The 13,660-nt window shown below is 43.9% G+C and overlaps 1 protein-coding gene across 1 annotated transcript in view; it reads left to right on the forward strand.

The window, feature by feature from the left end:
• Window positions 1–13,087: 13,087 nt before the first annotated feature.
• PIEZO2 (piezo type mechanosensitive ion channel component 2) overlaps window positions 13,088–13,660 on the forward strand; it is a 312,801-nt gene continuing 312,228 nt past the window's right edge. Inside the window, exon 1 of the mRNA XM_086472533.1 lies at window positions 13,088–13,151. Within this exon, the coding sequence (XP_086328659.1) occupies window positions 13,088–13,151 (64 nt within the window). The remainder of the gene's footprint in view (window positions 13,152–13,660) is intronic.

Genomic DNA, 13,660 nt, shown 5'->3' on the forward strand with positions numbered 1-13,660 from the left:
GGGAAAAAAATTACATTCTCGTAAAAAGTGTCTCGCAAGAATTGTTTCTGGGTTTCTGCAGGGAAAGGGTCATGCTCTTTTCTATTGGTACATTCAGATACAAACTGAAAAATGCTAAGTGTAAGGGAAAGGGGTTAAAATAAATTTGAATTACAAAATAATCTAATAAATTGGGTGAGTATGGAAAAATTCTGAGAGGCTATATAATTAAAAAGGTTTCTTTACCTTCTTCTCTGTGTATGGAAAGCCCAAAGGAGAAGAAGTGGAATGAAAAACAATATGCTGTTAATAACCCAGCTGGTACAGACAAAGGAAGTGTGTGTGAGAGAGAGCAGAGGGGATGTGGGAGAACACTGCCTGCTGTCTCTGCGTTTCCTAGTAAAAACTTAGCAGAATATTATGCCTATATTCCCCCTATCCCCACATTCTGGGGAGATGCTGTCAGCACCTTTCACGACCCAATGCGGTTGGTGTCTCGGCCCCAGTAGGTCACTGATCACAATAGGCTTTTGGTGAATGTTTTATCTCCTGGGGCAAGCACAGAACTTGAGTCTTTCATTCCTTTCTTTCATCTCTTTGAGCCATCACCTGTTCCCTGAAGTCATTGTTGGCATGGGATTTCCTTTCGGTGACCACAGACTGCATGACCAAATGGCACATGTTTTGCCACCATAAGGGATTCTTCCAGTTTTCTGCAGCCATTGGAAAGTGCATTACTAATGAGGAGCGTGAATGGGTCAAATAATTTCCTCTTGTTGCTGTTGCAGCCTGGAAGATTGGAAAATGCTGAGGCAGCTCCTTGTTCTCAGAAGCACATTTGTGTAGTCTGTTGGTTTCTGGTCAGGATTGACCTGGTGTGCTGATAAAAGTTCCTTCAAGGAAATTTAGATCTAGATCTAAATTCTGATATTGTGTGATTGCCTTACATTTACAACTGAGCAGCAGTTTCATCCTGAAGACATGAGGCAGAGGTGGAACTAAGCCACCTGGTAATAGGAATCTATTATGTCACGCCAATGTCCTCAGTATCTTCCATTTTATTTTTTATTTTGTGAATGTGTATGCCTTGAACACTACCCATCTGTATGGACCTAATGGTGATCAGGATGTGGGGTGGCTATGGGAAGATCTAAGGAAAAGCAGCAAACAGAAAGGCAAGTAGCATGATTTCACAGACTGTGTTGATTTAAACAAACATATCCATGGCATGGAGCTGCTTTAATGTTCAGGGCTTTCAGAGGTGAAGATGACTGTGTGGAAAGGGGGCACAATATGAACATCTTCTTCCTTTGGTGTTCATCTTACAGTCTCCTTAAAATGGACACCGAAGTTTGATGGCATTTTCAGCATTCATTTAAACAGATTGAAATGACTCTGAACCACTCTATTGTAAAATTCGCAATTTTGAAAGGCATGGGGCAACCTTGCTGAAAGTCAGAAAAAAACAGAGAACAAAGAACAGCTACAATAAATAGTAACCCTGTGAAAAAAAAAACACCAGAAAGACTGAGAGCCTGCCACCATAAACATTGTTTTACAGGAAATGACAGTTCCTTAAAAATATTGGGAATAATTCTCTAAGGGAGGAAGAAAAACAACAAACCCTTTTCAATTTTAGAATTGCCAGTGATGTCAAGGCTAAACCATTCCTGTCTTGTGATCCTGTCTAGATGGTCACTGAGTACAAGTGCGGCAAGAATATAAATGTAACCCTTCCTGCAACACTGGATCCGGCAGCCCCGCGCCGGGCACGCACGGTGTGACTGCCGATCACGTTAGCAGCTTTTGCACCTTATTACAGCAGCTCGTCATGGAGAGGCACAGCTGCACCGAGGCATTTGCTTAGGGCTTGAACTCTGTTTTAAAGACACTGCTCCTTCAGTCATGCTACCTGTTTGCCGTAAGGGTTGGCACCTGCATTTTGGGTGGGTGTTAGCTGCAGATCTGTGACTGGGTGCATGAGGTGAGTAGGAAGGGGAGAAGAGGGGAGACTCAGAGACGTTTGCCTGATGTTACACTCTCCATACAAACAAGCCACAACACTGCAGAGGTGATGGGTGGCAGTGTGGTGGTTTGATCCCTCCTAAATATGCAGCGCCTCCAAGGTGACACGTATTTCGCACGGAGACGTGAAAGGACTGCAGCTATTTCTGCCCCTGCAGCTTGAGCAGTTTGTTTGTTAGACAATTCACTTCTAAAAATTGGGCCTAAGCCTTGAGGATGCTGCTCATGACTTTGTTACGCTCAGGTAACAGTCAACACTGGCACCTAGAAGCTCTGCAGTAATTTAGAGGCATGTGTTTCACTAAATACTCCAACCTGTATGCAGGGAAATTAACAAACCAAACATGCTTCATAGGGAATTCACTTCCTATTTTTAGACTGCTTTACAAGTATATTTTTGAGTAAGAGAACTGATGTTTCCCCAATAGTGGTTTAATAACTATACCAGCCGTGAGTTTTATATTGATAATAGCTGGTTTGTTATTAAAAGATACTTTTGAGTAATTTCACAGCTTTTTGTGCCATTACAAGTTTTGCCATGAGCTCTTTGATTACTGTCTTTGTAAAAGTTTTACTTGCAAGGAGGAAGCTTCAAAACAAAGCAAAGACAGGAGAGAATAAGGGAAAACATTCCTCTAAATAGAAACTGAAGTTCATTCCTCTTATCTAGTGTGTTTTCATCTGCAAAGAGACATGCACATATGTTTAATAAAAGACTTGATCCCAACCAAAGAGTTCGTACCTTCCTCCATAGCTTTTAGTTCTGTAGCCTGTTTGCAAATAAACAGAAGCCATTTTGATATGGGGATGGAAAATAGTGAGAGGAGAACAGCCTGGAACATAACCACTGCAAAGCTAATTGTGGGTGTTTTGCAAAGAAGAGATTGGAAGAAGGGGAAAGACTTTTCCCTTCCCATGTACCCTTGTAAATGGAAGGGACAGGGGGAGTTAAGGGAAGGGCAAGGAGCAGATCTTGTCCCTAGAATGATAAATCTCAGCTCTGCCTCCAATTTGAATGATATTTGAAGCAACTCATTCTCCCTCTGTGGTCAGAGTGGTTGAGCCAGACACCTTGCTGTAGTTCTGGAGGCACCAGTCCCAGGTCTAGGCCAAATCCTGTATCCAGCCCAGTTGTTGTGGTTACCATGCTTGCTTACTTGTGCTTTGGTGTCCAAGGGGACTAGTGACAGTGCTTAGACTGGGTTACTCTTTTGTGTCTCTTAACTACAAAAGCCAACATGTTTTTATCACCTTGGATAAGGTGATCAAATACAAGGTTTAGCCTTATGCTTGACTATGTCCCTCTTTGTAGAAATAAAAATATACCACACAATGACAGTAGCAAAATTTTTTTTTTTATAGGCATACCTTTCTCTGTCTTTTCTGCTTTGTCTTTTTAGTCCCTGTATTACAGCAAGAACTTTTTTTTAAATTTGCTTTTGCCTCTCTTCTGAAGGAAATTTGTAGGAAAGAGACAGAATATTAAAACTGATCTTTAGTTAAAATGTCACTGTGCTCTTCATGATCGTTCAGGATTTTTCTGAACGTGCAGAAGAAGTCAATGCAAATTACATTACAAGACTCATCAATGGGATCTTGACCATTTGCAATTTGCAGAAAGTTCATGCAGAGTTTTGCAAAAAAAATATGGTCATCAGCCTGGTTGCCCAGGTGAAATACATACTTGGATAATGCTGTGCCACGGAGCTCAATTTTCCCTTATAAGACAGTTTGCTCTAAATTCAGGAATGACCAAACTAAATTGTCTATGTAGCTCTGGGCTGATCAAAACCTGTTGTCCACCACTGTTGCATTTTTGATGGCAGTTGTGCTGATTTCTCCTTCCAGCTGAGCTGAGTTGACCAAGGAGAGGTAAGGATGCAAAGGGCATGTTTGCACAGCCTAACGGCAGGTATCTAGGGCTCTAGGCTAATGATGGAAAACCTTACAGCACAGGATCCTACTGTGAGTAGGAGCTGGGGAGTCCAGGCAGCCTGCTGCACTACTGCCCATAAGGGCTTGTAATGGGCATGTAACCCAGGAAGGGCACTCACTGTCATCCCTCTTGTCTTGCCAAGGGGTCAGTGGAGGGAGAGATGAGCACCTTCAGAGAAAAATCCAGTGCTCCCAAAACAGGAGCTCGGCTGCCATCTTACTATATGCTTTGGATTGCCCTCTGGAGGTGCCTGCAGCTCTCTGTTAACTGTATTGGAAGATCAGGCTCCCAAGCTGAGTGGTGAAAATATCCATAGGGCATTCATATGTAAAACTTATCACAGATCTAATCTTTACATGTGCCCATTTCAATAATTAGTTAAGTCACCATGTGAGCAGAGGTTTGTGCAGCAGCACAAGCACCTGAGAAGGTGCAGTAGCACAGATCCTTTGTCCTTGCTGCTGGTGCTACATGTGTGTTTTGGGGCTGGGAACCACCTACGCAAGCCCTGTAGGAGTAGGACAGGTGCAGCCACTTGTGCCTGCGTTGTTGCTGTTCATACCACTTGCAGGCAGATGCCTCATGGATCTGCCACACAAGCATTGCCTGGATCCCCACACACCTCTCTGCAGAATTAAAAAATACCTGAGAAATTGGTTTATAAATCCCACAATGTCAGAAAGCTGCTCAACAACATTTGTATCTGATACTGTGGAGTCCCTTGTGCTCCTCTGAAGATAGACTTGACCCTGGTGTGAATGATAATGAACCATACTCACAAATTGAATCCACTTGCCATATTAAAACATGCATTTCCACTTCTACTGGGCAGATCCAACAGTGTGTTCAGTTACTGTTGTCTTCTTGGAATATAACTGGAAAAGAAAAACACAGAGTTAATGGGAAAACATAATAAGAACTACGAAGGTAGGTACAAGTCCTCAATACTTAGCTTAAAGGATCTGTTCCCAAAATGGATTCAAAAACTTTTTGTTTATGCTCTCTCTGTAATCCAAATGGAAATTTTTACATGTCTGGAAAATGATTAAAAAAAAAATAAAAGCAGTGAAAGGAACCTCCACTACCTACCATTGCAAAACACTAACAATAAGGCTGCACTTAAAATTCTGGGGTTTTGGGCATTTTTTTGTTTTGGTTTTTTTATTTAACAAAATCAGTTTGAGGATGCCTATACAGGACCCAAAATATTATCCCTAGTCACATGCCTGCATAGATTGCACATCTAAATCTCAGTTTGTACCCCAGACGATAGGAATATATAGAATCATAGAACCTACATGTCTTTTAGACACCTCCAGGGATGGTGACTCCACCACTTCCCTGGGCAGCCTGTTCCAATGCTTGACACCCCTTTTGGTGATGAAATTCTATCTAATGACCAATCTAAACCTCACTTGGCACAGCTTGAGGCCGTTTCCTCTTGTCCTAGAGATAGGATGACACTTAGATTCTTTGCATTTTTGTTTTTCAGTCTGTAATGTAATGTTGAATCAAACTGGTGTCTGAATGAAGAGTTAGAATTGAGCTTTTTTTTAAACAGCAATATTAATTAGGATTCCATCCTGTGGACTCCAGTCATGTGCTGCATAAGTTTTTTATTCATTTTTCAGTGGCTTTCTTTCTCTTATGAATGAACAGTGTTTTTTCTAAGACAAACTTAACCTCTTGTGCCATGAAAAGATGTGTTACGAGCAGTGGCATTACAGGTTTTCTCACACTGGCCAACATGCTTGCCCTTTGGCTGCTTTGACTCCTTGGCTTGGAGCAGGGTTTGCAGTCCATGCCTGTTGTCCAGGTCATCATGAATGTGAGAAGGGGCTAGCTGTCCGGCCCTTGGTGTAACAGGGCTTTTGAGAGCTCAGCTTGAAGCTCTCTCCTTAGGTCAGCGATAACTCTTTGGAGTTGATGAATTTTCACTACCAAAGCAATGTCTGTCTGACCACAGAAATAGTCCCTGTAAATGAATTAACAGAATGATTTTTTTTCTTTAGCTGTCAGGCAGCATGCATGACTTTCCCATTTCACCTCAAAGTGGAGTAAATTTCTATCATTATTATCTAATTATAGCACTGGTCATTGGAATGGAAAATTATTGTTACTTCTTTTTCCATTGTTGGTTGCTCTTGGGGACAGATACCCCTATCCAGATGTGTTAGTTTTAAAAACTATTTTTAAATGTATGCTGCTGTATGGAGCAACCTTGCCAGGTATTCTCTTTTGCCTGGAGGTGTTTGTCAGCTGACTTCCTCTCTTATTTCTTCTTGACTCCTTCTTTCCTACCCAAGACAGGGATGAAACACACACATGTGTGCACACACAAAACTATTTCCTTGCCTTCTCTTCCTCATTTTGCCTGTTTCCTCCCAGCCCAGTTTCCCTTTAGTTGCTAAGAGCTTCTCTGAAGCAGCTTTATCCTGCAAGGACAGAAAAATAAAAAAGGAGGAGAGGAGAAGGGCTGTGTGTCTGCTCACCCCTTAGGTGATGGGGATGAGGCATGCCAGAGCACTAAGGAAGGGCAGCAGCTTTCCTAGCAAAGCCCTGCTGGAGCCGCTCCCTTTTCCAACCCAAAAAGTCTGTCTCCTTCCTTATGTTGCAGAGCCATTTGGGGCTGCCTGAGGTGCGGTAACAACACAGGTGGGGTTCGTAAGGACTTGTTCAGTGTCTGTTTAAAGGGCAGAAAAGGGGGAGGATGTGCTTCTTCAGTCCTTTCAGAGAGGGGGTGTTGCAACAGTAGGCTCTGCAGAAAGGTGAGGAGGGATGAGGTGGAAGAGGTGCGGGGAAAATGAGAACAGTCTGTCTGGCTGGAGGCATTTCATTGTCTTGCTAGAAGGGAGTGCTCCCTGCCCACGAGTCCTGCGTGAGTGAGGAAGAGTGGTTTTGGGACATGCCTGCCCACTGTCCAGCTGTCAGGGATGATGCATTTCAGTCACAGTCGGCCTAAACTGGATCCCATCTAAGGACCTGAAGGAGTTAGTGGTTTCCTTGATTGCGTAGGCTCAGCTGGAGGAAGGAGTTCTGGCTGAAACACAGGTGTGTGCAGCAACGTCTGCTCTTTCACTTGTGTAGTAAATCTGTTATTTTACTGTTATACTGCTCCATGGAGAATTCTGGTTTTGGTCCAGTGTGCTTTGGGATCTGCTCAGCCTCATTTCTTGTTGCTCTCAGCTGATGCCGCCAGCAGAAGTGTAAATTGCGACGGCGCTTCTGTGATGCAAAGGCCCGGCTCTCCGCCGACTACTAAACGGAATGCAACTCATGTCACCACCGCAGCAGGGTAAAGTTGACAGGCATTACCAAGGGAGTCCAGAGCAATGTTTTATGTTTTCATCCCCACTAGCTCCGATCTGTTGCATAGCTGTGTGTTTACAATGATCTGCGTAGGACTGTCTCCGAACTGCTTCATTTCATCACGCGCTTTATGAGCACTTCATAATGAGCCAGAGACAAGGCAATAATCCTGCTTACAGAGCATAACCAAGAACAATTGTATTTCATGTCATTGTTCCAGACTTGTTCTACAATTTTCTTAAAACTACACTTGAACTGTAAATGTATTTAACAAATACCCTAAATGGTTAATTTTTATACAGTGATGAGTAGGAAATGTATTATGTATGTTTTTTTCAGGTTGAAAATTAATCTTGACAAGCTATACTCTTATACTAGCTAGTTTTAAGTATGTGACATGCCTGTTCATTATTTGAGAGTCTGCTCATGTTTGGGCTCTTAACACGCAGGGGAAAATTCATAGTTCATTGTTTAATGAACAATCCTTTCAGATTTTGGACAATCTTTTTCAAAATCCTTTCAATGTAAAAAGTGATTACATGCATGCAGGTAAACACACACATTACGTTGGAATTATTTTTCCTATTTTTTTTTTTCACTACTGAGAAGTGGTGCTTAAAATTCCCTGGCAGAATTTGCCCCCAAAATCTTAAAATACTAATAATCTAATTCGAAATTATTAATAGGACTAATAATTCACCACTGTGGAAGCTATCCTGTATTTCTTATTCCATCAAGAAAAGAAACTTGCAAGCAAACAGAACAGTGACTCGTCTGCTGAAACATATTTGATTTGAAAGGAGCAAGCGTAATTCATGTAGAATTGCTAAAATTTGCTCCTGGTATGAGCAAATTCACAGGTATGTAATGTCACAGCTCCATGAGACAATCCCACTTTCCTTTCACCTTGTCTAGCCTCTCTTGTTAATGGATCTCGAAGAGCTTTCCTGTATTATTGATTCAGCTGCATGATGCATGCAGGAGGAGCTTGGGGACATGTTTCCATCAGTTCGGTCAGCAGCTCTGGTTTTTTAGTCCTCTGCACTGACCACTAGACAATTCCTTTTTTTCTAAACACTCATTATGAATGCTGCTCCTAATGACTCATTTCTGATATATGTAGAAGTGTTCAGTAGTCAAGAACAGATTTCTCTTCTGATTGCAGCTGAAGTTAATGATGTCTTGAGATACCATTTGGATTTTGCCAGGTTCGATGTCCTACAAAATGTGACTAAAAGTATGCGACAATCTCTCCTATTGTGTTTTACATTATTCTCACATAAAGATAATAATGTTTTGACACTTCCTAATTGATCAGATTGTAAACTCCAGCAGAATAAGACCAGCAATCAACAAGGGTTTCTATAAATAGATATTTACTGTGCAAAACAAAAATTCTAGACAGACCCTGTGACATGAATTGTGAAGATTAACAAAGGCTAGGAGGGGAAAAAAGATCACACCTTTAGGAATGCGTCTGATTTTAGAAAGTTTTCTGCAAACCCTGTGCCCAGTTCTACCTCAGCTGAAATGAGTGGTGAACTTATGCATTAGTGAATGGAAGATAAATCAAGCATGGGGGAAATCTGGAGGCTCCTAGGAAACTTTCGTGCTCTGCTGGGGCAGCCAGACATTTCTAAGGAAGCCTACTCAGCGTACATTGGAGTGGAATGAGTTTCCTTATTGTAGGGCAAGACAACCTCATTATTTAAGAGAATAAAATAGTTAATGACTACTGATGGTACTGGGGAGTTAAACTGACTCTGAACCAAAATTCAGTTTGAACTGTTTTTTTTTTAATTTTTCTTGAACCAGAACTGAACTTGAATGTTATTTTGAAGTTTAGCTGCCTTCATGCTGGAAGTGAACAATGACACTGTCAGTCAGAGCTGAATGTGAATTAAGCCGAAAAACGGAATCGCTTGTCTCCTGGTGGGCCACTGCAGGCTGTTCCCTCAGCTGCTGACAGGACTGAGCAGGAGGAGGGCTTCCAGAATAGGTAAGAGGAGCAGGATGTTTTCGTGTAGTCTTAGGGAGCATGGATCAAGAGACACAACACAATAGTTAATCATCACTGTAAATGTTAAAGCCATTTCCTTCCCCACAGGTCCCCAAAGCAGGACTCTCATATTTTAAGAATAACAAATATAAGCCAGCTTTGTACAGCAGTGATTGCCCTGAAAAGGCTTCAGTAACTTCTCCTGCCTCTCAATGGGACTTAATCCCTTGCTGCTTCTTTATATAGGGGAGTTTTATTTCTTCAGCAAGTTTAGCACTCGTTTATGCTGCTCACCAACTGTACGGATTGTGTGAGTGCATATATATACATATACATGTACACATGTACTTATGTATGTATATAAGTGTTACATATATATGTGTATATATTTATATATGTATGTATATATGTATGTATATACACACACATACATGTGTACGTAGATGTATATACATGTGTGTATATATTTATTTGTACACAAGCCCTTGTTTATGTCATCTTGAGCCTGTGAGTGTCAGAATAATGCCATGAGTTCATGATTCAAGCAGCCAAACAAACAAGATAGCTGAGGCAATTAGAAGATGTTTCTGAACAGCACTATTTTGGACAGTCAGTCAGCTCAGCACAGTTAATCTCAACCGGCAATTCTAATTGAGTATGTTCTGCTTAAGAGAATTGGTGACATGATATATTCTGGACTTTTTTTTTTCCCCAGTAACTCTGTTGGTCTCTGAATTCTATTAAGTGCATCTGATTTTGCATATTGGATGAAGCAAGGACAACATTTTTCCAAAATTCCCCCAAGTTATTGCTACAGGAAAGGCGACAAGGGGAGGTGGAGCAAATCTCTTCATGGCTGAAGTTTGTTCTTTTATAAATGTAAGTTCTCTTCCCTCTCTTCATTAAGGCCTCCTCAGCCTTCCCGTTCCTAAAATGCTTTCACTGAAGGTGGCTGTCATACACCTGGGAATGGGGGTAGTTGAAAAGAAGGGAAAGAAATGCTGGTCGGTGGTGAGATCGCTGCGTCCACTGCTAGCACATTTACTGTCTGCTGCAGGACTTGCATAGCCTGGCAATTCCTCTGGTTTGCAGAGGGAAAGAGAAAAACCGTATGCCCCACAGTGGGATTTCGCCAAGTTGTATATGCTTGGGGAAGAAGCAGCCTTCCTGCTTTATATTCCAGTTGCTTTTTATGTCACTTGCAAAACTGGTATGAGCTAAATAATCTTCTGGCTATCCTCTATATGTTGTTCTCCATTATGTACACTTAATTCAACAGACACTTTCTCCATTAACTCAGTTTCTCCTTCTGTATTGTCTATTTTAGTCAGGTAATAGTCATTACCTATGCCTTCTGGTTTCCATGCTGGCTAACAGCGCTCCTCCCATTTTCAGGTTAATGCATTTACTGTGCCTGTCAACAGCTGAACTACAGAAGGTGTGCACGATCCTTGGTAAGGCTTTGCATATTTTTTTATACTTCTTACCACTACATAGGTATGGTTGTTCTCTCAAAATTATGTGTACGCGAACAGTTAACTCCCGACAGCTGTGGGGAAGAAATGTCATTTACACGAAAGCCATTTTAGCCAAAAGGTGGCACTGCGGCTGCATAGATTTTGCAGCAGATGAGCAGTCTGGCAGAAGGTAAGGAGCCACTCGATAGAAATATTTTAACTCTGCTTTTCATACCTTGTGAAGGATAGGCATTGAAAACTGGCTAATTATTTCCCAAACATTACAATAAAATCAGTGCTTCAGGAAGCGAACAATTTGGTAACTGTAGTATAAAAGTAATAAATACTTCATCCATGCTTTAGTGAATCTGAATTAAAAAACCCCAATCGATATCTGAAAATGTGCTACCAAAGAGCACAGAATATTTCAGCTATGCATATATCCTGCACATACAGACTGCTCCTATTAACTGCTTGCTTTGTAGCCTCTAAGGCAAAGAGGGGTTCCTTAGTAACTTCCAGTTTTTGAGGCAGATCCTGTGGTCGTAAAACGATGCTGGGGTTGACCTTACCGTGGGCTGATCAGACCCTTCACTAGCAGATTAAGTACTACTCGATCCTAGTGTTTTACCACCTACAGCCATGATCACCAGGCATATTGCCAAAGATGGACGTGCACAGAGACCTATGGCAGAAGACTGAGAATCAAATATCCAGCCCTGGTTCACTGTCAAGGTGTCCGGGTGAGCCGTGCTGGGCCCGAACGCGGGAAGGGAGGGAGCGACCTCCCCAGGCTGTGCCTCACCCGCTGGGTTAAGGCGTCGCCTTTGTCCTGCTGGGCCAGGGCTCCATGACGATCTCTGTGGGTGCAGACAGATGTCACCTTTAAACGCCACGCACACCCTCATGGCTGAGTGTGAAACGACCTGCTCTTCAGGGGAGGCTTAGGCTCTTTGCGATATGGGTCCTTTTAATGGGCCCGTTAGGCACATTAAATTAGCATCTGCAGTTGATTTTTCTTGCTTTCCTGAGCATTTTCACATATTTAAGTCTGAAGTTCTTCACTTTCCAAATACACTAGTATCAGTCAGTTGGTCTGTTAGATAATATTTGAACATCTGAATAATTGCCATTATTCATAAAACAAAAATCAGATGTCGACATGGCTCAACATGTACCATTTGTACCCTCAAAATACAGTTTTTCTTTTTTCTTAAGACCCTTTTTATTTCCTTGAAAGTCACGCCCATGTTTGCAAATATTTCTCTCCAAAGATACAATAATATATATTTTTTTTTAAAGCACAGGAAAGCAAAGGATGCTTAAATAATTATAAGAGCCAAAAAGCTCAGACTTCAACTTCTAAGACTTTTAGATTTGTAGCAATGCTGGATGAGGTCCTTCACTGAACAGAAACACTGAGAATTTATGTTAAGGACCACAGGGTCACTGCTCCCACTTTCTCCTACTCCAGATCTTGCACAAGAGTGAAGAGTTGCCTCCAGCACTGCTCCCACTGTTCTGCCTAAACTTGCCTCATTTAAGTGGGAGGGATTGCAATATATTGCCGAAGCTTAAATGGACTTTTACTTCTATTAATAACAACACGAATAACTTTCTATTTGACAGCATTACTGTTTCAACCCGAACTATCAGGTTTATTCAGCACACCCACAGGGACACACCAGCCGAGCCTTGAAACTGCCCCTTTAAACCCTGAGTACAGCATTTCAGAGGGTAAAAAGCTTTCCAGAAAAGTGAAATATATTCCAGCGACTGCAAATCTATTTTTCTTCCAGGTGACAATTTTCTTGTGGACCTAAACACGCCGCTGAAACCTCGGGTGGGAAATGAAGCTAGAGAAAACTGCTCCCCCACTTGAGAAAAACAAACAAACAAACAACAACAACAACAAAAGTTTAAGATAAAAATTTAAAAAAAAATCAAGTTAAAAAAAAACCCAAAAAGCATTGAAGAAACACGGTGAAGTCTGAAGTGGAGAACTGGAGGAAGCTGGGGGGCGGCAGCGCCGTGGCAGGACGGTCCCGGGGGGCGGGGGCGGGGCGGGGCGGGCGCACTGCGCGGCGCGGGGTGCCGCCGGGTGGGCCCACGCCGCCGGGGCCGCTCCGCGCTGCCGGCGGTGGGGGGAGCCCCGAGGGGGCGGGCGTGTGCGTGCCCCGGGCCGGGGGTGCGGCGCGGCGCTGGTTGCAGGGGCTGCCGCCGGGATGCGGCGGGAGGCGTGAGGCGGCGCGGCTGAGGCGAGGCGAGGAGGGGACGGGCGATGCTCCGCCGCCGCGGCGGCTCCGCGCAGGGACGGACCTAGGAGCGGCGGTGGCGCGCAGAGAGGGACAGCTCCTCGGCCGCGACCCCCGCCCCGCCGCGATGGCCACCGAGGTGGTGTGCGGGCTCACCTTCCGGCTGCTCCTGCCCGTGTGCCTGGCTGCCGGTACGTCCCTCTGCCCGTCGGTGGGCCGCCGGCCGGGTGCGCGTCCCGGGGCCGCGGGACCCTCCTGGCTGCGCGGCGGGCCGGCGGCTCGGGGATGCTCCACTCTCAGTCCTCGGGGCTGCTCCCACGGTCCGCTGTTTCCCCAGGAAACTTTAAACTTGGTGGCTCACCGCTCGTCTCTTGCAGATGTGTTGCTGTTGTCGCCGTCCTCCCGGGGCTGGCGCGTGTGGCGGGGCTCTGCTCCCTGCCGGGCACCGGCCTCCGCGGCGCTTCGCTCGGGGAAAGTGCCGGTGGCTCCGGTGCCCCGCGTCGCCACGCATCCTCGGGGAAGGCGTGAGGGAGAGGAAGGTTCCGCGCTCGCCCTCCAGGCGCTCGGGTTCGCCTGCCTTGGTAGGGCTTCGGGGGTACTTTGTAAAAGCGGGAAGTGAGCGTCTTTCAGAAGGAGCGATTCTCTAATTTACGGAGGTTTTCAGGAGGGAGATTTTTTCTTACTTTGAGACAGAGAAATT

This window comes from Leptosomus discolor, chromosome 13 (genome assembly GCF_034619465.1).
Source record: "Leptosomus discolor isolate bLepDis1 chromosome 13, bLepDis1.hap2, whole genome shotgun sequence".
Taxonomy (NCBI): domain Eukaryota; kingdom Metazoa; phylum Chordata; class Aves; order Leptosomiformes; family Leptosomidae; genus Leptosomus; species Leptosomus discolor.